At 38.4% G+C, this 25,425-nt stretch overlaps 1 protein-coding gene and 2 pseudogenes across 1 annotated transcript; all 3 read left to right on the top strand.

Annotated features, from left to right (window-relative positions):
• The first annotated feature begins 1,127 nt into the window (after positions 1-1,127).
• Positions 1,128-2,077, top strand: LOC148776793 (olfactory receptor 4M1-like; annotated as a pseudogene).
• Positions 2,078-14,388: 12,311 nt separating this feature from the next.
• Positions 14,389-15,353, top strand: LOC129556732 (olfactory receptor 4N2-like; annotated as a pseudogene).
• A 6,510-nt stretch (positions 15,354-21,863) lies between these two features.
• Positions 21,864-22,823, top strand: LOC129562891 (olfactory receptor 4K2-like). The gene has a single exon (XM_055436374.2). It carries the CDS (start codon positions 21,864-21,866, stop codon positions 22,821-22,823), a length of 960 nt encoding a protein of 319 aa, XP_055292349.1.
• Positions 22,824-25,425: the final 2,602 nt, after the last annotated feature.

Genomic DNA, 25,425 nt, shown 5'->3' with positions numbered 1-25,425 from the left:
TGAACACCGGGAGTTGGTGATGGACAGGGAGGCCTGGTGTGCTGTGATTCATGGGGTCGCAGAGAGTTGGACACGACTGAGCGACTGAACTGAACTGAACTGAACTTCCTGAGGAAAGGCAATACAATAAAACAGCACATCAGTAGAATAGAAGCAAATCTTTAGCATTGGTTGTTGTTCACAAGAAATTGTTACTTTGGTGTCGCAGTTTTTACATTACTAAAAAGAGGAAGTATATTTGGTAAAGTAAATGATTGTCTTAGTTTTATTCGGTGATTTTGTTAGATCTAATAGAAATAGGTTCAACATTAGGCCTTAAGAAAAATTTTATCAATAATCTTTTTCCCACTGCCACCTTGAAATGACAGAATGGGTTGGCTTGGGTGGCAAGCATATCCATTTCTTAATTACTACATCTTCCTCCTACCTACCTGAAACAGGGGGTAAAATGCATGGCCAATGGAGTAATCTGCATAAAGAATTTTCATATAGGGCCCTGCATTGTTGTGTTTTGTGATTGTTTACATATAACCAAGGGTTAAGTTCTCTAAGTTTTGGTTAAAGGAAAAAGATATCCATTCACTAAACTTGAAGCCCTAGCATCTCTTTGATGGTTTATAACTAAAATATCATCAGATCAGCACACCCAATATTAGACTGCAAGCCCAAGTTTCAAATCGATCAGATTTCACATCATCGTTAACAGCAACAACAACCACAAAAATCTAGAAAGAACAGGTTGCATCTTTTATTACCAGTCTAAAATTTGGCTAAACTTGGAAGAAGTTGCACATATTGCTTACTAAAGTAGATGTTTAGGGGAAGGATTAGTGCATTTCTGAGTTTCAAAAAAAATAGGAATAACAGTAAGAAGTTGAGATTTTGGTGTCAGATATATGACATATTTCATATAGTTTCAATGTTTCTTATTTTCAGTTCATCACTTACTCTTTCCTTATCGTGGTTTATACAATATAAAATCAGGCAACCAAACTTATGCTAGTACAATCTCTTAATGGCAGACCAGATTTGATGATTTTTAAAGTGTTGATTGATGCAACTCTGGTTAAATGCTATTTGGAGTAATAACAATTTCTTTATTTTTCATGGCCATATCATGAAAAAAAAGTGAAGAAATGGAAACTGCAAATTACACCAGGGTGACAGAATTTGTTCTCACTGGCCTCTCCCAGGCTCGGGAGGTGCAACTAGTTCTATTTGTTATATTTCTGTCCTTCTACTTGTTCATTATTCCAGTAAATATTCTTATTATTTGCACCATCAGGCTTGACCCACATCTGACTTCACCCATGTATCTTCTGTTGGCTAATCTGGCCTTCCTTGACATTTGGTACTCTTCCATCACAGCCCCTAAGATGCTTGTAGACTTCTTTGTGGAAAGGAAGGTCATTTCCTTTGGTGGGTGCATTGCTCAGCTCTTCTTCTTGCACTTTGTTGGGGCCTCAGAGATGTTCCTGCTCACGGTGATGGCCTTTGACCGCTATGCTGCTATCTGCCGCCCCCTCCACTATGCTACCATCATGAATCGACGTCTCTGCTTTATCTTGGTGGCTTTCTCCTGGATGGGGGGCTTCATTCACTCTACAATACAGGTGGCTCTCATTGTTCGACTTCCCTTCTGTGGGCCTAATGAGTTAGACAGTTACTTCTGGGACATTACACAGGTTGTCCGGATTGCCTGTGCAACACCTTCCCAGAGGAGTTAGTGATGATCTTTAGCAGTGGTCTGATCTCTGTGGTGTGTTTCATTGCTCTTCTCATGTCCTATGCCTTCCTCCTGGTGATGCTCAAGAAGCACTCGGGTTCAGGTGAGAGTACCAGCCGGGCCGTGTCCACCTGCTACTCCCACATCACCATTGTGGTACTAATGTTTGGGCCATCCATCTACATTTATGCTCGCCCATTTGACTCTTTCCCCCTGGATAAAGTGGTATCTGTGTTCCATACTGTGATATTCCCTTTACTTAATCCCATCATCTACACACTGCGAAACAAGGAAGTAAAAATGGCCATGAGGAAGCTGGTCAGCCGATACATTTTATGTAAAGAGAAGTGAAAGATTAATGGCATTTTCTATAGTCCTCCTGAAGGTTTTTGTCCTAAAGAAGGAACTATTTGCAGTAGTATTGGTTCTTTCACGACCTCCTTTTGTCTGAGGTCTTAAATCCCACTAGGTTTCCCTCTAATTGGTGAAAAAACAAAGAAATTGGGATGGAAATAAATTTACTCACACTCTTCCTGAAATTTCTGGCAGATCACCCTCAAAATTTAAGATATAATAATGATCTTCTAAAACACACATTTTCACTAATTGCTTAGTGGCTTTTCTGGAGAGGATTTGGCTATGAGGAGATTGTATGTTGAGAAATAATAAAACTAATAAGACCTGGGAGATGTGTCCACTATGAATATAAAGAAGTAAATGGCTAGTATATGAATAGGAGTAGTTTCAAGAGACTATGTTTTTGTTTAGTTGCTAAGTTGTGTCCCACTCTTTTGTGACCCCAGGGGACTGTATCCCGCCAAGCTCCTCTGTCTATGGGATTTACCAAGAAAGAATACTCAAGTGGGTTGCCAATTTCTTCTCCAAGTGATCTAATTAAATATTATTGTCATGTTTCAGTCTTAGTCCAGTGGGATGATGTTTGGTAAACCATCTTCCTGGTACTGAAAAAATAGATTATTTACTCCTTTATCTTCTTCCTCTTTACAGAATGGAAAGTGAGCGTTTATTCATATAAGCCATTTCAACTCATGCCAGGTGGTAACCACTCAACAGTATTGGTGACAGGAGTCAAATTTTGTCACACGTTGGAAACAAATTTTATAAATTCATAGCTGAGTGTAGTTTGATTACTGTGTGACACCCCTCTCTCAGAGGAAGTTGCTAGTCAGATAGTAGTTTTTGAAGTCAGTCTCTCCTTACACCCTCCAATGTGGAAACAGACTTGGAGGAAAGGGAATCTAGGCTGATTGGGATTGATAGACAACCAGCTGAGTGATTTTTTTTAAAGATCACCTCTTTTGTCAGTCTTTATGTCTTCTGTATTTGCTTATTCTGCCATTTATGTTAAAGTTAAATTAGTGGTGTGTTGCTTTTGTTAGCACTATAATTGAGAGTTCTTTCTTATTAAATCAAATTTTATTTCTTTAAAATATAAATGGAAGAGCCCAAAATTTCCATAATTTTTTTAACTCTCTAGTGAGAATTCTTTAGTGAATTATTTGTTAGTGATCAATTACTTCCCTATACTCAGAACCCAATTACTGACCATCCTTCAGAATATAAAAGATTGTAATGTTTGAGTTCATGCAATTTTTAAAAATTTAAATGAACTTTTCCATTTCAAAACTAGAGGATCATTTCATCCAAGGGCAAGAGCACTTTGGGAGCTTTGAGCTTTAGTCATATGTTTTTGATAACATACTATGATTAGATTTTGAGGGAAATAGGTTCTTGTCAGTATCAGGAATGAATATGTGTAAATAAATGATTAAAATAATCCCAGGGTTATTCTTTATTTGGATTCTATTTATTAATTGAGGAGGTAATCTGTTCCAGATCCAGTGCACCTCAGGCACATAGGAAGGAATAATGGTACTGACCGTCTATTCTTTGCTTTGGGAAGCTTTCCCTATGATGTCACAGTGGGGTTCCCCACGTTTGTGTGGAAGCTTTTGCACACTAATAAGCAATTCCTGGACTGCAGGAGGGTGTCCAAGAATTCAGCTCAAATCTGGAAAATATCTCCTTGGAAACAGAATCTGATTCCACAGGCAAACTGCTCAGTTCCACAAGGACAACCTCCACTGGAGATGCCAGGTGCCATACCAGGTTGTCATCTGTGCTTCTGCCTGATTGGCTATAAATCAGAGATTCCCACAATCCCTTCCCCAGGTTCAATTTATTAGAACAGCACACAGAACTTGGGGAAACCTATTTACTCTCCATTAGCAACTTGTTACCGGAGAAGGCAATGGCAAGCCACTCCAGTACTCTTGCCTAGAAAATCCCATGGACGGAGGAGCCTGGTAGGCTACAGTCCATGGGGTCGCTACGAGTCAGACACGACTGAGCGACTTCACTTTCACTTTTCACTTTCACACATTGGAGAAGGAAATGGCAACCCATTCCAGTGTTCTTGCCTGGAGAATCCCAGGGACGGGGGAGCCTGGTGGACTGCCGTCTATGGGGTCTATGGGGTCACACAGAGTCGGACACGACTGAAGTGACTTAGCAGCAGCAGCAGCAGCAACAACTTGTTACAAAGGATATCAAAGGATATGCATCAACAGCCAGATGAAGAGACATATGGGGTAAAGTTCTGAACAAAGGAGCTTGGAGCCTGGCACAGGAGCATGTGGACCCATTAATGCTCTTTAATGGTTTAAAGATTAGAGTTTCTGGGATATGGAAATTCTCCAAAAAGGACCAAAGATCTATCCTTCTGGGTTTTTATGGAGGCTTCATTACATAAACATGATTGGCTCATTAAAAAGCTATACTAACCAAGAGAGTACGGTATTGATGTGAAGACAAACTGATGGCCCAAAACAGAGTAGGCAGAAGCAGACTCACCCAAATTGTAAATTCATTTTTGTCAAAGATACATATACAATTCACCAAGAAAGGAAAGTCTTAAACAAATAACGCTAGAGCAACTGAATATGTGTATGGGAAACAATGAACTTGGACATCAAGCTCACTGCACACACAAAATTAATTTGGAGTTGGATCATAGATTTAAATGTAGCAGTTATAACTATAAAGCTCCTTGGAGAAAACATAGAAGAGTGTTTTTGTTTTTTTTTTCATATTTGGGATGAGCAATGATTTCTTAAATAGCACAAAAGAAGCTGTAATCATAAAACTGATAAATTAAACCTTAAGAAATAAAAAATTACTGTTCATCAAAATATACCATTATGAAATTAATAAGCAAATTATGCACTGGGAGGGAAATTTGAAATTTCCTAATCCCATTTAAATGGGGATTTCCCTGGTAGTCCAGTGGTTAGGACTCTTACTGAAGGGGGCCCCGGTTGGATCCCTGGTTGGGGCACTAAGATCCTGCAAGCCGCTAAGCACAGCCCCTCACCCCAAAAAGATTGGAACAGACACTTCAGAAAAGAAATATACAAATGATCGTTATGTTCGTGGGAAGATGCACATCATTAGTCATCTGGGAAATGGCCCAAGACATGTGACCACGTGTTCAGACAGAGCACACTCTCACCACTCCGCAGAACAGGCATAAATTTGCCTCAGTAAAACTCAAAAGGCAACAAAAGTGTAGTTTATCAAGTGCCCCCAGGTGTATATAACATCCTAGATACCAGACACTTTCACATAAGTGAGTAGGTTGCCCAGTGGATCAGAACTGTGAAAGCCTGACAAAGGAAGCAATTGCAATACTGATTTCGAAATTGGTTGATTTGCATATGAAAGGTGGCTTTGCCGGTGAGTCATTAATTATCTGTAGGAACGGGAAAACTCTGGGAGGCTCAGACTCTCTGGGGTTGGCAGGGCCCAAGATGTCCAAGCATCAGAAATACAAACAATAAAAAGGCACAATTAACACACTACAACAAACGTTGGTCAACTGATGAAAGAACTTGAACTCTCTCATATGTTGCTAGTTTACATCTACCTTTGGATCCGGAGATCCTACTCGTCAGTGGTTATCCAAGAGAAATGGAAACTTGTGGACAAAATGATTTACATTAGAATGTTCATGGAAGCCCCCATAAATGAAGAAAAGTAATAAAACCTTTGGATTCTATACACACAATGGAACATTATTTGGTAATTAAAAGGAACCCCATTGCCTTCTCTGAATTAAAAGGAACAGCTGCAGATAATGCAACACGCATGAACATTAAAATCCTAATGCTGAGTTAAAAGTCAGATAGAAAAGAATACATGTCATGTGATTCCATTTTGATAAAATCTAAGGTAAAGCACAACTAGTCTATGATGTTAGAGATTAGAAAGTGGTTGCTAACCATGGTAGTATTTGCAGAGGAGAATGACAAAGATCACAGAAAGATTTTCTGGAATGAATGAAGGAGACAGTCTACATCCTGTTTGGAAAGTGGTTCCCTGAGTGCTAACACCTGACACAAATATTCAAGTCCAGCACTTACCTGTGCCTTTCCATGCTTATAAATTATATCTAAAGAAATATAATCAAGAACTTATTTTCATGCTTTCTTGTAAATGCATGCAATTTTTGTAGGACACAACAGGAATTAATATTAATTTTCTGCTGTGAGACGTGAGGAGAAATGGACACAGGGGAATTAAGATGGGAAGGAGATCGCCTCACTACAGATTATTTTTAAAAAATTAACTTTAAAATGTATGATTGTATTATTTATAAACATTTCATGCCAAGATGGGCACAATAAAGGACAGAAGTGGTATGGACCTAACAGAAGCAGAAGATATTAAAAAGAGGAGGCAAGAATACACAGCACTACCTCATGCATCGAGTTGACTCACTGGAAAAGAGTCTGATGCTAGGAAGAATTGGGGGAGGGAGGAGACGGGGACGACAGAGAATGAGATGGCTGGATGGCATCACCGACTCGATGGACATGAGTTTGAGTGAACTCCGGGAGTTGGTGATGGACAGGGAGGCCTGGCGTGCTGTGATTCATGGGGTCGCGGAGAGTCGGACATGACTGAGTGACTGAACTGAACTGAACTGAATACAAAAAGCATCTTCATGACCCAGGTAACCACAAGGGTGTGATCGCTCACCTAGAGCCAGACATCCAAAGTCAAGTGGGCCTTAGAAAGCATCACTACAAACAAAGCTAATGGAGGTGATGGAATTCCAGTTGAGCTATTTCAAACTCTAAAAGATGATGCTATGAAAGTGCTGTACTCAATATGCCAGCAAATTTGGAAAACTCAGCACTGGCCACAGGGCTGGAAGAGGTCAGTTTTCATTCTAATTCCAAAGAAAGGCAATGGCAAAGAATGTTCAAACTATCACACAATTTTACTCATCTCATACACCAGCAAAGTAATGCTCAAAATTCCTCAAGTCAGGCTTAAACAGTGTGTGAACCATGAACTTCCAATTCAAGCTGGTTTTAGAAAAGGCAGAGGAATCAGAGACTAAATTGCCAACATCCGTTGGATCATCAAAAAAGCAAGAGAGATTCAGAAAAACATCTGTTTCTCCTTTATTGACTATGTCAAAACCTTTGACTGTGTGCATCACAACAAACTGTGGAAAATTCTCAAAGAGATGAGAATAGCAGACCACCTGATCTGCCTCCTGTACAGCAGGTCAAGAAGCAAAAATAACTGGACATGGAACAGCAGGTTGGTTCCAAATTGGGAAAGGAGTACGTCAAGGCTGTATATTGTCACCCTGCTTATTTAACTTATATGAAGAGTCAGTTCAGTTCAGTCGCTCAGTCGTGTCCGACTCTCCGTGACCCCATGAATCACAGCACGCCAGGCCTCCCTGTCCATCACCAACTCCCGGAGTACACTCAAACTCATGGCCACAGAGTCGGTGATGCCATCCAGCCATCTCATTCTCGGTCCTCCCCTTCTCCTCTCACCCCCAACCCTTCCCAGCATCAGAGTCTTTTCCAGTGAGTCAACTCGTCACATGAGGTGGCCAAAGTACTGCACTTTCAGCTTTAGCATCAGTCCCTCCAATGAACACCCAGGATTGATCTCCCTTAGAATGGACTGGTTGGATCTCCTTGCAGTATAAGGGACTCTCAAGAGTCTTCTCCAACACCACAGTTCAAAAGCATCGATTCTTCGGCGATCAGCTTTCTTCACAGTCCAACTCTCACATCCATACATGACCATGGGAAAAACCATTGCCTTGACTAGACGGACCTTGGTTGGCAAAGTAATGTCTCTGCTTTTTAATATACTATCAAGGTTGGTCATAACTTTCCTTCCAAGGAGTAAGCGTCTTTTAATTTCTTGGCTGCAATCAGCATCTGCAGTGATTTTGGAGCCCCCAAAAATAAAGTCTGACACTGTTTCCACTGTTTTTCCATCTATTTCCCATGAAGTGATGGGACCAGATGCCATGATTTTTGTTTTCTGAATGTTGAGCTTCAAACCAACCTTTTCACTCTCCTCTTTCACTTTCATCAAGAGGCTTTTGAGTTCCTCTTCACTTTCTGCCATAAGGGTAGTGTCATCTGCATATCTGAGGTTATTGATATTTCTCCCAGCAATCTTGATTCCAGCTTGTGCTTCTTCCAGCCCAGCATTCCTCATGATGTACTCTGCATATAAGTTAAATAAGCAAGGTGACAATATACAACCTTGACGTACACCTTTTCCTATTTGGAACCAGTCTGTTGTTCCATGTCCAGTTCTGACTGTTGCTTCCTGACCTGCATACGGGTTTCTCAAGAGGCAGGTCAGGTGGTCTGGGATTCCCATCTCTTTCAGACTGCTCCACAGTTTATTGTGATCCACACAGTCAAAGGCTTTGGCACAGTCAATGAAGCAGAAATAGATGTTTTTCTGGAACTCTCTTGCTTTCTCCATGATCCAGAGGATGTTGGCAATTTGATCTCTGGTGCCTCTGCCTTTTCTAAAATCTGCTTGAGCATCTGGGAGTTCACGGTTCACATATTGCTGAAGCCTGGCTTGGAGAATTTGGAGCATGACTTTACTAGCGTGTGAGATGAGTGCTATTGTGCGGTAGCTTGAGCACTCTTTGGCATTGCCTTTCTTTGGGATTGGAATGAAGACTGACCTCTTCCAGTCCTGTGGACACTGAGTACATCATGTGAAATGCCAGGCTGGAGGAAGCACAAGCTGGAATCATGCTTGCCAGGAGAAATATCAATAACCTCAGATACACAGATGACACTACCTTTATGGCAGAAAACGAAAAGGAACTAAAGAGCCTCTTGATGAAAGTGAAAGAGGAGAGTGAAAAAGTTGGCTTAAAACTCAATATTCCAAAAAGTAAGATCATCTGGTCCCATCACTTCATGGCAAAGAGATGGGGAAACTGTGCAAACAGTGAGAGACTTTATTTTCTTGGCTCCAGTATCACTGCAGCCATGAAATTCAAAGATGCTTGCTCCTTGGAAGAAAAGCTATGACCAACCTAGACAGCATATAAAAAGCAGAGGCATTGCATTGCCAACAAAGGTGTGTCTAGTCAAGGCTATGGTTTTTCCCGTGGTCACGTATGGATGTGAGAGTTGGACTGTGAAGAAACCTGAGCACCGAAGAATTGATGCTTTTGAACTGTGGTGTTGGAGAAGACTCTTGAGAGTCCCTTGAACTGCAAGGAGATCCAACCAGTCCATCCTAAAGGAGATCAGTCCTGGTTGTTCACTTGAAGGACTGATGCTAAAGCTGAAACTCCAATAGGGCCACCTCATGCGAAGAGTTGACTCACTGGAAAAGACCCTGATGCTGGGAGGGATTGGGGGCAGGAGGAGACGGGGACGACAGAGAACGAGATGGCTGGATGGCATCACCGACTCGATGGACATGAGTTTGGGTGTACTCCGGGAGTCGGTGTTGGACAGGGAGGCCTGGCATGCTGTGATTCATGGGGTCACAAAGAGCTGGATACGACTGTGACTGAACTGAACACTAAAATACAGCATGGTTCATGACTTTAATATCTAAGATTATCTAAAATTATCAATTTTTACCAGCAATAATATGAAGTCTCTGTTCTGAGGACTAGTTACATCATCAACATAATTTTATTTTAAGTATTGTGGCAAACATTAGGAAGCAAGGTTCCTAATTTTGTCTATTGTTATGAAAAGATAATATTTAAAAAAGTCTTTGGTAGAAATAAAGATTGTAATGAACGCGAAAATGTGAATTTTTCTTCCTACGTGTTTTTCTGCAACTTTATTTTTTTTTTAAGATAACTTTCTTTTATCTGTTGTCTACTTTAATATGTGATTTTCAGAATATACATTCTTATGCCTCTGTATCCTTTCATATTCATTTCTTGTTTTCCTAATACAGTCTTTGCATGTACTCAGTTCAGTCAGTTCAGTGGCTCAGTCATGTCCAACTCTTTGCGACCCCATGAACCACAACACGCCAGGCCTCCCTGTCCATCACCAACTCCTGGAGTCCACCCAAACCCATGTCCATCGAGTTGGTGATGCCATCCAACCATCTCATCCTCTGTTGTCCCCTTCTCCTCCTGCCCTCAATCTTTCCCAGCATCAGGGTCTTTTCTAATGAGTCAGCTCTTCGCATCAGGTGGCCAAAGTATTGGGAGTTTCAGCTTCAACATCAGTCCTTCCAATGAGCATCCAGGACTGATCTCCTTCAGGATGGACTGGTTGGATCTCCTTGCAGTCCAAGGGACTCTCAAGAGTCTTCTCCAGCACCACAGTTCAAAAGCATCAGTTCTTCAGCGATCAGCTTTCTTCACAGTCCAACTCTCACATCCACACATGACCACTGGAAAAACCATAGCCTTGACTAGATGGACCTTGGTTGGCAAAGTAATGTCTCTGCTTTTTAATATGCTATCTAGGTTGGTCATAACTTTCCTTCCAAGGAGCAAGCGTCTTTTAATTTCATGGCTGCATTTGCATGTATTGCTATTCCTTAATTTCCCTTTACTCTTTATATATTATTTTTATCTTCATAGCTTTGTATATCTCTTTATTACTTTACTTTTCCCATTTGTCATTCCCCCTACCTCTCTTTTTATGAACTGGCTATAAATTAGAATGAAATATGTTTGATTATGTATTGTTTTTATTTTTTAAATATGAGGTTAGTATTTTAATTTTTTAAATAGAAAATCTGTCTGTTTAAAACAAAATCAAATCCCTAAAGCTTACATTATGTTGCCTCCTGCATGGTTCCTAATTATTTTTCTTCTGCTTAATAATATTAAATTGAAAAATAAATAGCTCTGCATCATTGATTTGCAAGCTCAGTCACTCAGTTATGTCTGACTCTGTGGTCCCATGGACAGTAGCCCACCAGGCTCCTCTGTCCATGGAATTTTCCAGGCAAGAATACTGGAGTGAGTTGCTATTACTCCTCCAGGGCATCTTCCCAACCCAGGAATTGAACCCGTGTCTTCTGCATAGGCAAAGATTCTTAACTCTCCAACCTAGGAAACCCCCTCATTGCTTGAACAAAACTTAAAATGAAAAACAGCAAATATGAAGACCAAATAGGTTCTGTATGGAGGACATCTCTGAGGTTTTAATTAGTCCGACAACATGCAGTTCTTTTTCTGTAGAATGATGATTCAAAGGAGGCTTTGTGACCATCATTTATTTTCTCCCTGCTTATCCCTTTGTCACCAGAAGTTATGTTGAATCTAACATAGTTACTCTCTACTTGACCACATTATTCTCTTTCTTGATATACCTTGGATTTCCTGTCAGTTGCACTACTTTTCTCTTTTTTGAATTACAGTATAAAATATAAACCTCCCTTGACTTTCTTTTCATTCAGACCTAATAAATATTCTCATCATTCCATCATTTCTGTCACTGATAGAATGTTAATTTTAGATTCCAATAGAGAGACCATGTCTCTCTAACTGATGTCTGAGTATTTGCACCTAAGATATCTCTACTCTAATATTTCGATTTCATTGGCATTCTAAAAATTCCCTTTAGAAGAGTTCTATAGTTTAGTTAGCCTTAGAATTCCCAGAGTGCATTCTCTGTTGCATCACAAATTGGTTGTTGTTTTCAAATGTTAAGAGGTCTGTCTTCGAGAGAAATTAAATTTAATAATGGTGGAAATAAAATTTTATTGTCCCTTCTGTTAAGAGGTGGAGCTTGCTGTGTAAGAGCAATGTTGGATTGCTAGCGAGGTAAATATATTTGTCAATCTTCATATTATAAGGAACAGGAAGAAGGAATAAATGGAAACATTTTACAGCTTTTCTGGTGGGACATCTGCTATCTCATAATGGAATGCTGAGCTGTTATAGCAGAAACAAACTTTTTTTATTATTTGAAATCTGATTTCAATAATACAGTAACATCTTTTATCTGTTCTTAATGATATAACTCTTGTTCCTCTGAATATTTAGATTTACTTTATTGAGAATACATAAAACTTTTATTAAGATACCACTTTTCTTGGTCTTAAATTTCTATATCATATTACTAGAGAAAGAAGTGAGGGATGTTAGATGGTAATCAATACGATCTGTTAAGGAGTCAATAGAAGAACATAAGTGCATGACAGGAAAGCCAAGCACAGTGGAAAAATCTGCAACCCTTAAACTTTAATACGTAAAGTTTTCCCTTATGTCCTAAAGACAGTCCTGATGTTTGAAACAGTATGAAATAACCAATTGTATAATAGAGTGCAAGGTGCACATAAGTTAGGAATAAGTACAGACAGAGTCCTGACTTACTTTTCGAGCAGCAGGTTTTATTATACACAGAAAAAAGTGATAAATATTTAAGCCAATGAATGCTAGGAAAAAAGGAAAGAAGGAAGGAAGGAAAGGAGGGAAAGAGGAAGTGAGAGAGGAAAAAAGAAAGGAAGGAAAGAACAGAGTGGAAAAGTTAATTTGGATTGTGCCGTTTGTAAATGTTGGTGCTTCAGTTTTGCTTAGGAAACAATTCGTGTGCTTGTGCATGTGTGTGCATACGTGCATTTGTACACATATCTATGTGTCTATGTGATGAAAACTACCTCTTTAATAATGCCAGGTTTTAGCTATATGCAAAAACATCTGCTTTTAATTAATCTATCTGGGTTTAGACACACAAAATCAGACATTTTTACATTTTGAGTAGATATACTTCTAAATTTCAGGGAAGTGTTATCATCCAGTTCAAGTCTTCAAGTTTTGAAAATGTTTCTTCCTAAAAATAAACAACTTTTTAGCATGTGCAAACAGCATGTGTATTTTATTTGTACATTTTAATATTCATTTTCATTATGACACTTTCAAACATAAAATTGCAAATAATGGAATATCATCATATATACATAGAAATTCTACTGTTATTGCTTTTGTGTAGGATGGGGAAATTTCTGCTCTATCAATCTTGAATTCTTGCGGCTGGACTAATAATAAAATTTACTCAAGGCAATTTAATCACAAGCATAAAGGTCTCATAGAAATGAGCTTTAAACAACTGGCCAAAGTAGGTGCTTTAACACTTTTTAGATGAAAAAACAATAACTTTGTAACAGAAAGGACAAAGAAATTTAGGCTTTATATGGTCAATTAGTAAAGAATCTAAATGGAGTCTGGGCTTGGGGTAGAAAAATAAAAAATAACAAGGTTTGTTTCTATGAGTTTCTCGTTTGAATCCCTGTCTCTAGGGACACGGGCGTCCCCTTACCCCTAGATGTAGGTGGTGCACTTTTCACATGAAGAGATTTTTTTCCTGCTTTCAGGGAGACAGAAAGAAGGAGCAGAGTGTGTCCCTTGCATTGACCATTTCTTAAGTGACTTTAATTCAAAATGATCAGTATGTTATTGAGGCACATTTTGAGGTGGTCTACACTGGGCCTTCAAATTTTCATAGCAATAAGTTATCCTGTACACTGGATAAGCACACTGCCAATTTAGAGACAATTGTACAGATAAGCAACAGATCTCAATTTCTCCAGAACAACCAGGATTATTTTTATCAAGACTAGGATGATGGGTTAATAGAAAAAAAGGAAATATTTTAAGTAAGCAGGTTTTTAAAAACTTTTTAGGCAAACATTCCCTAAGGTATAATTTACATACAGTAAATGTATGAATTTTTGTATCGTTTAATAGTTCAATAAATTTTGAAGAAAAAAGACACTTGTAACCATTACAGACGAGATATGGAATGTTTCTTGCCTTAAAAAACTCTGCCATTCCTTTTTGCTGTCAGTTTCCATCTTACCACCTCCCCCCATTCAAATAAAAATTTGAAGAATTGTAAGAAGTTCATACGCCTCATGTGAATCATAACAAATGCAGGGCAGGACAGCGTGCTGCAGGAGAGAGCAGTTAACAGGAGCACCGGACAGAAGCAGAACAGTGTGGCGTCGAGGTCTCGGTGTTGGCACTTAATGATTTATAGAAGAATAAAGGGTGGAAGTGGCCTCCCCAGCGGCTCATGGGTAAAGAATCCACCTGCAGTGCAGGAGACGCGGCTTCAGTCCCTGGGTCAGGGAAGATTCCCCGGAGTAGCGCATGGCAACCCCCTCCAGTATTCTTGCCTGGAGCATCCCGTGGACAGAGGAGCCTGGCGGGCTACAGTCATAGGTCACAAAGAGTCAGAAACGACTGAAGCAGTAGCACGCATGCAGGTGAAGAGTAGAGGAGCTTTCTTCATTTGTGGGAGAGTAATGGTGTAACACAGACGTAGAATTCACAGGTTTTAGTGGGAGAAGAACTGGGAACAAACTCTCTACTCTCCCAGGTACTACAGGCACAGGAGATGAAGACAGAAAACAGCACAGTGGTGACAGAATTCATTCTCCTTGGTCTGACCCAGTCTCAAAACATTCAGCTCCTGGTCTGTGTCCTGATCTTACTTTTCTACCTCATCATCCTCCCTGGAAATGTCCTCATCATCCTCACCGTCAGGTCAGACCCCGGCCTCACGGCCCCCTCTACTTCTTCCTGGGCAACCTGGCCTTCCTAGATGCATCCTACTCCTTCACTGTGGCTCCCAGGATGCTGGTGGACTTCCTCTCTGAGAAGAAGGTGATCTCCTATAGAGGCTGCATCACTCAGCTCTTCTTCTTGCACTTCCTTGGAGGAGGGGAGGGATTGCTTCTTGTCGTGATGGTCTTTGACCGCTACATTGCCATCTGTCGTCCTTTACACTATTCAACTGTCATGACCCCTAGAGCCTGCTATGCCTTGCTGTTGGCTCTGTGGCGTGGAGGCTTTGTTCATTCCATTATCCAAGTGGCCCTCATCCTGTGCTTACCCTTCTGTGGTCCAAAACGACTGGACAACTTCTTCTGTGATGTGCCGCAGGTCATCAAGCTGGCCTGCACTGACACCTTTGTGGTGGAGCTCCTGATGGTCTTCAACAGTGGCCTGCTCACCCTGCTGTGTTTCCTGGGCCTACTGGCCTCCTATGCAGTCATCCTCTGCCGTGTGCATGGTTCCTCCTCCGAGGGGAAGAGGAAGGCTCTGTCCACATGCACCACTCATGTCATTATTATACTTCTCATGTTCGGGCCTGGCATCTTTATCTACACTCGTCCCTTCACAGCCTTATCAGCAGACAAGGTGGTTTCCTTTTTCCACACAGTGATCTTTCCTTTGATGAATCCTGTGATTTATACCCTTCGCAACCAGGAAGTAAAAGCTTCCATGAGGAGGATATTGAGTCAATGAATGGTTTGTTGAGTGGATTTTATAATAAGAAGTCATGAAGGGGAAATTCTGGCTGAAAATCATTCACTTATTTAAAAAATATTGTTTTTCATTGAGTGCTTCTCATTGTCAGGTACCATTGTAGTCAGCGAGGGAAAGTTATAGTAACAAGAAAACAAACATGCTATGTTATTCAAGAACATAAAGGAAACACCAGCCTGGTTGGAGTAAGGAATAAGTGTGAGAGATTTAGTTCTTAAGTTATATATGGCTATAGTGTCATGTAAATAATGCTTTTTACACCAAAAAAAGTTTTATTCTATTCTATTTGAAGTAAGAATTCATCTTAATATTTTAAGCAGGTGAGTGATGGATTCACAATTGTTCTTTTATGATTTAGGACAACATTATCAAGATTCTGGGCAAAGACCATTAAAGACAAGGAATCATCACAAGTCATATGTTAGGTTACAGTCCTGTTTTGAACAATTTAAAAGCCTGATATTCTTGAAATACATATATTTTCCTCCTTCACCCAAATGTGGCACCAGGATAAGAAAAGAAAATGATTGGTCTTATGGAAGAAAAAAATGTCATGAAATTATTTCACTTGATTGTTTTCAGAGCTTCCTGATTATGATTAATGGGTTTTACAAATCTTCCCTGGATGTTAAAACTTATTCTCTGTTGATTTCCATCTGATTATTGCAATGATAGTTATTTATTTTTTTAATTTTTTTTAATTGGAGGCTAATTACTTTACAATATTATATTGGTTGGTTTTGCCATACATTGACATGAATCCACCCTGGGTGTACATGTGTTATTTAGAATTATTGATTTTGTTGGAGATTACATAAATCTCTGTTGTTACATAAAATAGGCTTTAATATAAGAAGTTAGGTAGTTATAAAATCTTTTAAGGACTGGAAGACAATTTTTTTAATTCTGAGCATCCATAAGTGATTTCCATAAGTGCACTATAAAATCAATCTGCTGAATGATCTATCCATGCAGTAATGAGGCAATTGGGATAACAGAAGCCACTTTGCCAGCGTCTAACTAAAAGGAACACATTAATTAACCGTGGTGTGGAATCACGAGAATGATACAGGCTATTTCATGTTATTGCTTCTCTTTTCAGTTATTTTTTCTCAATTCAAGTGATACATGAGTACTTTTGATAATCAGAATTTGGAAATCTAAATGCGATAATCCTAGAAGAACCTGTTAGTATGTTCACAGCTTCTTTGCAAAAAAAAAAAAAAATGAAGCAATGCAAAAAATACTTGTAAAATACATGAAAATAGTTTTATAATCTTAGAGGTCAGAAGACAAGTTGACATTAAAATAGAAAATGAAAAGAAAAACAGTTACATTTGACATGCTAAAAAATATATGTGTGGCCAAAAGGCAAAGAGTGATGAAAATCTGCCCATTCCATGTGGATGTGTGAGTTCGTGTCTGCATAATTACAGAGGTTTCCTCCTTAACTCAGGATGGTATAAAGGACCATCCATGCATAAAATTAAAGTAAAAATACTGTTAAGGGAATTTATATAAATGAGAAATTAATTTACTCATCTCACACACTGGTAAAGTAATGCTTAAAATTCTCCAAGCCAGGCTTCAGCAATACGTGAACCGTGAACTTCCAGATGTTTAAGCTGATTTCAGAAAAGGCAGAGCAACCAGAGATCAAATTCCCAACATCCGATGGACCATCAAAAAAGCAAGAGTTCCAGAAAAACATTTATTTCTGCTTTATTGACTCTGCCAAAACCTTTGACTGTGTGGATCACAATAAACTGTGGAAAATTTTTCAAGAGATGGGAATACTAGACCACCTGACCTGCCTCTTGAGAAACCTGTATGCAGGTCAGGAAGCAACACTTAGAACTGGACATGGAACAACAGACTGGTTCCAAATAGGAAAAAGAGTACATCAAGGTTGTATATTGTCACCCTGCTTATTTAACTTACATGCAGAGTACATCATGAGGAACGCTGGTCTGGATGAAGCACAAGCTAGAATCAAGATTGCCGGGAGAAATATCAATAACCTCAGATATGCAGATGACACCACCCTTATGGCAGAAAGTGAAGAAGAACTAAAGAGCCTCTTGATGAAGGTGAAAGAGGAGAGTGAAAAAGTTGGTGTAAAGCTCAACATTCAGAAAACTAAGATCATGGCATCCAGTCCCATCGCTTCATGGCAGATAGATGGGGAAACAGTTGAAACAGTGGCTGACTTTATTTTTCTGGGCTCCAAAATCACTGCAGATGGCGATTGCAGCAATGAAATTAAAAGACGCTTACTCCTTGGAAGGAAAGTTATGACCAACTTAGACAACATATTAAAAAGCAGAGACATTACTTTGCCAACAAAGGTCTGTCTAGTCAAGGCTATGGTTTTTCCAGTGGTCATGTATGGATGTGACAGTTGGACTGTGAAAAAAGCTGATCGCCAAAGAATTGATGCTTTTGAACTGTGGTGCTGGAGAAGAATCTTGAGAGTCCCTTGGACTGCAAGGAGATCCAACAAGTCCATCCTAAAGGAGATCATTCCTGGGTGTTCATTGGAAGGACTGATGCTGAAGCTGAAACTCCAATACTCTGGCCACCTGATGTGAAGAGCTGACTCATTGGAAAAGACCCTGATGCTAGGAAAGATTGAGGGCAGGAGGAGAAAGGGACGACAGAGGATGAGATGGTTGGCTGGCATCATCGACTCGAGGGACATGGGTTTGTGTGGACTCCAGGAGTTGGTGATGGACAGGGAGGCCTGTTGTTCTGCGGTTCATGGGGTTGCAAAGAGTCGTACGTGACTGAGTGACTGAACTGATAATATAAAAAATTATTAGGTGCATATGAAATAGAGGCCTGCTGAGCTGCAGTCCATGGGGTTGCAAAGAGTTGGACACGACTTGGAGACTGAACAACAACAACAATAGATACACTTTTCTTTTGTTTTAAACCAGGGCAGACATTTTGGATTTACTGAATCTTTGCAACTGTTATGTTGGTTGGATTTTTTTTAAGTCATTTTCTTTATTTCTTTTTACAGAACAGAAAGAGAACAAAAATATCTTTAAAAAAATGTTTCATCTTCTTTTTTTCTTTTTTGTATTTCAAAGGGTGCAAGGAATGTGGTGAGCTAGGGAAGATTCTCTTGGGCTCCATTGCTTGTCTTAGGAGGAATGTAGGCTAGCTATGGTAATTGTGAACAGTTCAAATCACTGAAGAAATTTGGAAAGAAGATTGTATTTGAAGAGCAAACTACAGATGAGTGATTGACCTTCAAGTAAATATAACCAGACCCTCAGTTATAGTTTAGGGTTGAGATTCCACAGCTAGTATCATCCTGAATTCTATGTCATAAACATTTCAAAAAATTATGTTAATATTTACAATCACCTCTGCTATTCTTACCACCGTATATTATTCATCATTTTCTCTGTGCCAGGCATTCTACTGAAAGTTTTATGTTTATTTGTGTAATTTAATTCTTACACCATTCTTCTAGGCTATTGCAAGGTACCTGCCTTCATTTCTTCCAGTTACTTTGAGCTTTCCAATTTCTCCTTCCCCAAATTTTATCCACCTGAGTAGCAGCTATCATTATATTATTAGCCTGTACTAATTTTCAATGTCCCGTCAGAAACTTTAATGCAGGATTCTTTCTTTATATGATTCTTCAAGTAAGCAAGCGTATGCAGGTGACAAAGTGCCTTAGTTCAAAAGAGAGATTTTCCAACATTGGGATGTTGAACACTGGGGCATAAAGGTGAGAATATTTCTGTAATTAAAGGAGCAATGTTTTGCTCCTTAAATGATTGCTCAAAGGTCTTCTAAAGACCAGTCCCAGTTGTGTTTTTTCTCTAATGAAAATTGCTTCATCATGAGTGTCAGTCCACAATAAATAGCAAAGATAGACTTCACAGCTTTTCTTGCAACATGGGGAAAAGTCAGCTCAGCATTTTAATAACTCCCACTGCAAGCAGATTGTAGTGCCTAATCTGTGATCTTCCTAGATGCCTCTGATTTTTAGTGCCTTTTGTAGCAGGACTGGAGAAAATATATATACACACTTCTAGGCTTCTCATGCTTCCTAAGGACTATGGTGATTCAGTAGGTTTGTGAATCTTGAAGGATATGATATTTTTGGTTTCTGATGCATGGCTGGTAGATTAAAAGCCAGAAATAATATAAGGACCTTGAGAAGCAATTGTAATTTGTGTTCCTCAGGTAGCAGACAATTTTCATTTAATAACTGTGTAAGATGGACAGGGAGGCCTGGCATGCTGTGATTCATGGGGTCGCGGAGAGTCGGACACGACTGAGCGACTGAACTGAACTGAACTGAAGTCAAAATAATAGCGTAGTAAAGGAAATACACACACACACACACACATATATATATATATGAAGACATAAAGATGGGTGACTGAGCCATAAGTGAAGCCCCCAATCAGGTATTAGAGAGGCCTTTAGAGTTCCTTCTGAACATAAAGGAAGAAAAAAACTGACAACTGTTTATTTACTTACAATGTGTATATGTGTGTGTATTAGTCACTTCAGTCACGTCCGACTCTTTGAGACCAATGGACTATAGCCCATCAGGCTCCTCTGTCCGTGGGATTTCCCAGGCAATGAATACATAACATATTCATTATATATGTATATAAATCTAAATTAAGTATAATAATTTTTGTGTTTGTCATGACTAATTACATCATTAAATCAGGGAAATAGAAGAAATATTCAAATATCTGAGACTGAGAAATTTTAGTCTTTAATATATCAAGATACTTAGATAAGTTTTATAAGAAGTAATTTAACCTCAAAAAAATGAATGATTTTGGAAGCCCATATCTTTCTAAATCACTGAATTGATACTAGGATAATATTTTACTGAAATTATTATTATTACTATTCATGAAATAAAATAAGCTAATTATTTATGAGCAGTATTGAATTTTGAAAACTAGACAGTTATTGAATGTTGCCCAGGACATATGCTTAATGCTTTATAAAGACTGCTAAGCTGCTACTGCTAAGTCACTTCAGTCGTGTCCGACTCCGTGTGACCCCATAGACGGAAGCCCACCAGGCTCCCCCGTCCCTGGGATTCTCCAGGCAAGAACACTGGAGTGGGTTGCCATTTCCTTCTCCAATATAAAGACTATCTAATTGAACTCTCATAGGTAAAGAGGTAAAATCTTAGAAAGGCTACTAAGGTATGAGCAAAGTCACACCGCAGGTTAAGAACACTTTAACCCTCTTAACAACTTTCCCATAGTTCAGTTTTCAGATTTGTAGAATATTGTTCTCTGACAAATCTAAAATATTTATCAACACTGACAGGATAATTTGAATATTTGCACATAAATGAGGATGAAGCCAGATTTTCTTCCAATATGGCAAAACAGAAGGTCACAGGAGATATTTGTAGAATTTGCAATCTGCTGTAAATCAAAAACTCAATTTTGAAAAATGAGTCTGAGTCTTTAAATAATCTTTTTTTTTTCTTTCAGTTGCCTCTGGTATCACCTTGACATACCATCATCAATGTGGGTTTTTTCGTTTGCTTGCTTTGTTTGGCTTTGAGGATTTTACATGCTGGTACTACAAAAGCCTTGATACTCATCTTGTATCCATATAGTTCCTGGATTTGGCCTAGAATTTTTCTTCCTCCTTTTTCTAGTCTAAAAAATTAGCTTTGTTTGAGTAACATGTGGAGAAATAGAGGAGGGGTTTTCTCTTCCTTTAAAACAAATGTTTCTGTGCGATCGTAAGATAAAAACTTGAGAATAACTCATATGTTACAGGTATGCATTTTGATCATCTGTAATTTTACAGGATTAAGAAATTAATCATTTATATATTAAAAGTTAAAATAGTACTTGCCAGTCCTAGCAAAACAGTTTGAAAACGTATGAATGAAATTAGAAAGAAAGTGGAATTTTTTGTAGCTGCGAAAACAGAGATTTACTTAAAGGAAAAATCATTTATCATCCTCCTAGGATAAGAAATAGGCTTCCTGAAATCAGTACATTAAACTGTTATTTAAATCCAGGGTTTTAACAATAGTGGATCAAACATAAATTTCATTTTTTTGGTTTAACAGAAAACTTTGAGAGGTTCACCCCCATGAAAATTTTTATTTACCTTACTTGCTAAGTAGAACCCAATTACTGAGTGTACTCTTCCTCTGTGACTATGGATTATGTAACTCCTCAGCCAGTATCCAGAAAAGAATATTTTTGTATAGGTATGTGATGAGTATAATCCAGCATGTACTTGATGGTGATCAAACCAAGAAGTTTTCCATTTGTAGTGACATCTGACACAGATTGTTCAGTGGTTCCAAAAAGAAAAATATTTACTGCGCTAGTTAGTAGTTAGATTTTAGGTAATCAATATTCTAGTTAATTATTAACTGATATTATAACTCCTTCATGTGTAATTGTAGAAGTATTGCATTTTCTAACTCTGTCATTGTGTACCACTTTGTCATTATAGACCAGAGCCTGCAGATCAATGGAGGGAATCAACCATTCCAGAGTGTCTGAATTTGTGTTACTTGGACTTACTGATTCTCCTCAGCTCCAGATTTTCCTTTTTGTGATGTTTTCTGTTTTCTACTTAATGACCATGTTGGGCAATTGCCTGATTTTGCTCACGGTACTGTCCACCCCACACCTTCACTCCCCCATGTACTTCCTGCTCAGCAACCTGTCTCTCATCGACATGTGTCTGTCTTCCTTTGCCACTCCAAAGATGATCGTGGACTTCTTTGCTCAGCACAAGACCATCTCCTTTGAGGGATGCATTTCTCAGATCTTCTTTTTGCACCTCTTCACTGGGACTGAAATTGTGCTGCTCATCTCCATGTCTTTTGACAGGTACATTGCCATATGCAAACCTCTCCATTATTCATCAATTATGAGCCAAAGAGTATGTGTTGGGCTTGTGGCAACTTCTTGGACAGTGGGCTTCTTGCATACAATGAGCCAGTTAGCTTTTACCCTCTATTTACCCTTTTGTGGTCCCAATGTTGTAGACAGTTTCTTCTGTGACCTTCCTTTGGTCATCCAGCTGGCATGTATAGACATATATGTTCTTGGAATCTTCATGATTTCAACCAGTGGTGTGATTGCTCTTGTAAGTTTTCTGCTTTTGCTCACTTCCTACATCACTCTTCTGGTCACTATCAAGGACCACTCCTCCACTGGATCATCTAAGGCTTTTTCTACCTGCACTGCACATTTCATAGTTGTGTTGATGTTCTTTGGGCCCTGCATCTTTATCTATGTGTGGCCTTTCACAGACTTCCTGGTGGACAAAGTTCTCTCTGTTTTCTACACCATCTTTACCCCTTTTCTGAATCCACTTATCTATACCCTGAGAAACCAGGAAGTGAAAACAGCTGTGAAGAAGAAACTAAGTAACCAATATTTAACTCTTGGGAAAACTACTCCAATATATTCAGTACAATGAGCAGAGAGCTCCTACCTGAGATTTAGTATCATCAGTTTTGTTCTCAGAACAATAGAAAATTAAAGTTAGAATCTTTCAAGTCATTTAGTCTAAATTCATGAAAATCAGAAGTTAAAACTGAGAGATGTGAAGGATCATGCCTAAATGTTATTGCATTGTTTGCCAGTCTTTTGCAATTATGGATCCATTTGAAAATCTGTTGAAATATATAGGTTATCTTTATGGAAAAATGCACATATTATCAAAATTGTGAACATAAATTCAGGAATTCACAGACTTCTGAATTCTAGAAACATAGATCCAGGTTCTTAGAGAAGCCTGAAATAAAATATTGCTCTTTTGTCTTTTAACCCAGAACATTCTCACTCAAAGTGTTATGGTATTCTGACACTGTCCACTTGCGGAACTTAAGAATATTGGACATAACAGGTATTTTCATGGCATTGGAATATTTTTGTGGAAAATTTATATTATGAAGAAGCTCTTTCGAATATTGTTGAACAAACTTGATTCAGTGGATACAACTGTTTGAGTTCTGAGTCAACTTTGAACAAAACAGAACAGTTCAGAGGATACAAGATTTAATAATACCTTTTCTCAATAAGTATGTAGATCACTATCACACTTGATATAGCAAATAACTAATCAAACATCAATTGTAAAGTTTAAACCATAGAAAGTAAACTACTCAAATCTGACTGGCTTTCAAAACCTGGTTTGCTATCTTAGATCTGATGAATTTATTAATACCCCAGACTAAATGTTTGAAAAATTATAAACTATTAAATTCATGATAAATTTCTCATTTCCAAATAAATTTTCCCCAATTATTATTAGTCTCAGTTTGAGTATACAATATAAGGTAGCCTGTGGAAAGAAAAGATGGTAATGGTTTAAGAACTATATTGCAAAATTCTTCCTAATTTGGTATATTAAATATTATGCTGAATATGTTTTTTTTTATTACAAGAAAGTCTTTGAAAATCAGCTGGTCAAACAATTTCCCTCACAGTTGAAGAACCTAAAGTCTAGAGAATCCATGAAGCTAGAGGCTGAATCACCATTAAGGGGCAAAGCTCATTGTTCTAAATATACATGAGACTTAGAATTAGATCTTGGATTTGTCATTTCCTAGTTGTATTATTCTGGAGAGTCACTTTACCTCTTTATTCCTTTTTTAATCTGTAACATGAAGATAATAAATGTAATTGCCCGTTGTAATGATTTTGTAGAAAATGGACTGAATGGTTTCTCAAAATGTCATTTCATTTTTTCTTCTCACCAAGGTAGACTTCTATCTAAACTGTACTTCATTTTTAATAAGTATGTATTTGAAGAACAATTGTATAAGTATAATCACATTGGAGAAGGAGGTGGCAACCCACTCCAGTGTTCTTGCCTGGAGAATCCCAGGGACAGGGGAGCCTGGTCGGCTGCCGTCTGTGGGGTCACACAGAGTCGGACACGACTGAAGTGACTTAGCAGCAGCAGCAGCAGCAGCAACCACTATTTGTCAAACACAAAACTTGATATTCAGTTTTAGGATGTCTGTAATATTGTGGCTTAAGATGTACAGCAGAAAAACAATAAAACACTTTCCAGTTTTCCACTGCTAAAAGGGGGTGGCATGGAAAAACTAGATACAATTCCCTAATACTTTGAGATTTTTCTGAATAACAATATACCGATAGGTTGCATCTCCTTAAGTTGACTGAGGTATATGAAAAGAGTTCAGGAAAAAATCTGTCATGGTGGATTATGACAGTTTGTAAGTTCCAGGAAAAAACAAAAGCCCCTGCCTTGCAAAGAAAGAAGTGGCATTAATAGTTTCTTTCATTTATCTCAGACTTTTAATGTTTTGACATGCTTCAACACAAACCAAGCCAAATATTTAATATCTGAAGTTAACTAATGTGCAGTTTAGGGACAAATGTAGCATTTGGACTAGGTATGAAATCACATTTTTAATTTGAAATACTGTTAATTTTAACCAAATCATAAATTCTTCCTTCTTGCTTCAAAGTCAGTTAGACAAATGAAGAACGGTTAAGGTAGAAATATACTTTTGCCTCATATACATTCTTTAGCAAAAATTATCATCTTTATTTTTAAATATAAACCTCAGGTCTAAAACTTTCATTTTAATTCCATAATCAGTTGCTGAATATCTACTCTGCTTAAGGCCCTTGTTGGGTGCTGGAGATCCATTAAAGTACAAGATCTGTTTCTCTGTCTTTGAGGGACATGTATTTAGCAATAGATAAGTTCCATCTGTTGTAGGTTGAATTCCAGTCCCACCAGTTTATTTCTTGTGTAACCCTGAGCATGTATTTTTGATGTTTCTAAAACTCAATTTCTTCATCATAAAATGTGGACATTTTATGGTGTATTTAACCACTTGGGATGTTGTGAAAATCAAAACACATATCCATATAACCAGCAGTGCTTAGCACTCGAAAGGGTTTACGAATACTAGCTAATTATACTATTATTGTTGCTGTTTTTTTAAACATGATTAAAATGTCAGGGTTACTGAAATATAAATAGTTATGCCTACTTGAACTTAAAGCTATGGTTTTAATACTGTAATAGGATGTGTCAA

This window comes from Moschus berezovskii, chromosome 9, assembly GCF_049115385.1.
Source record: "Moschus berezovskii isolate FMDL1 chromosome 9, NW_MosBer_1.0, whole genome shotgun sequence".
Taxonomy (NCBI): domain Eukaryota; kingdom Metazoa; phylum Chordata; class Mammalia; order Artiodactyla; family Moschidae; genus Moschus; species Moschus berezovskii.
Note: the sequence above shows the minus strand (reverse complement) of the source record. Positions and strands in the feature narration are given on the sequence as shown.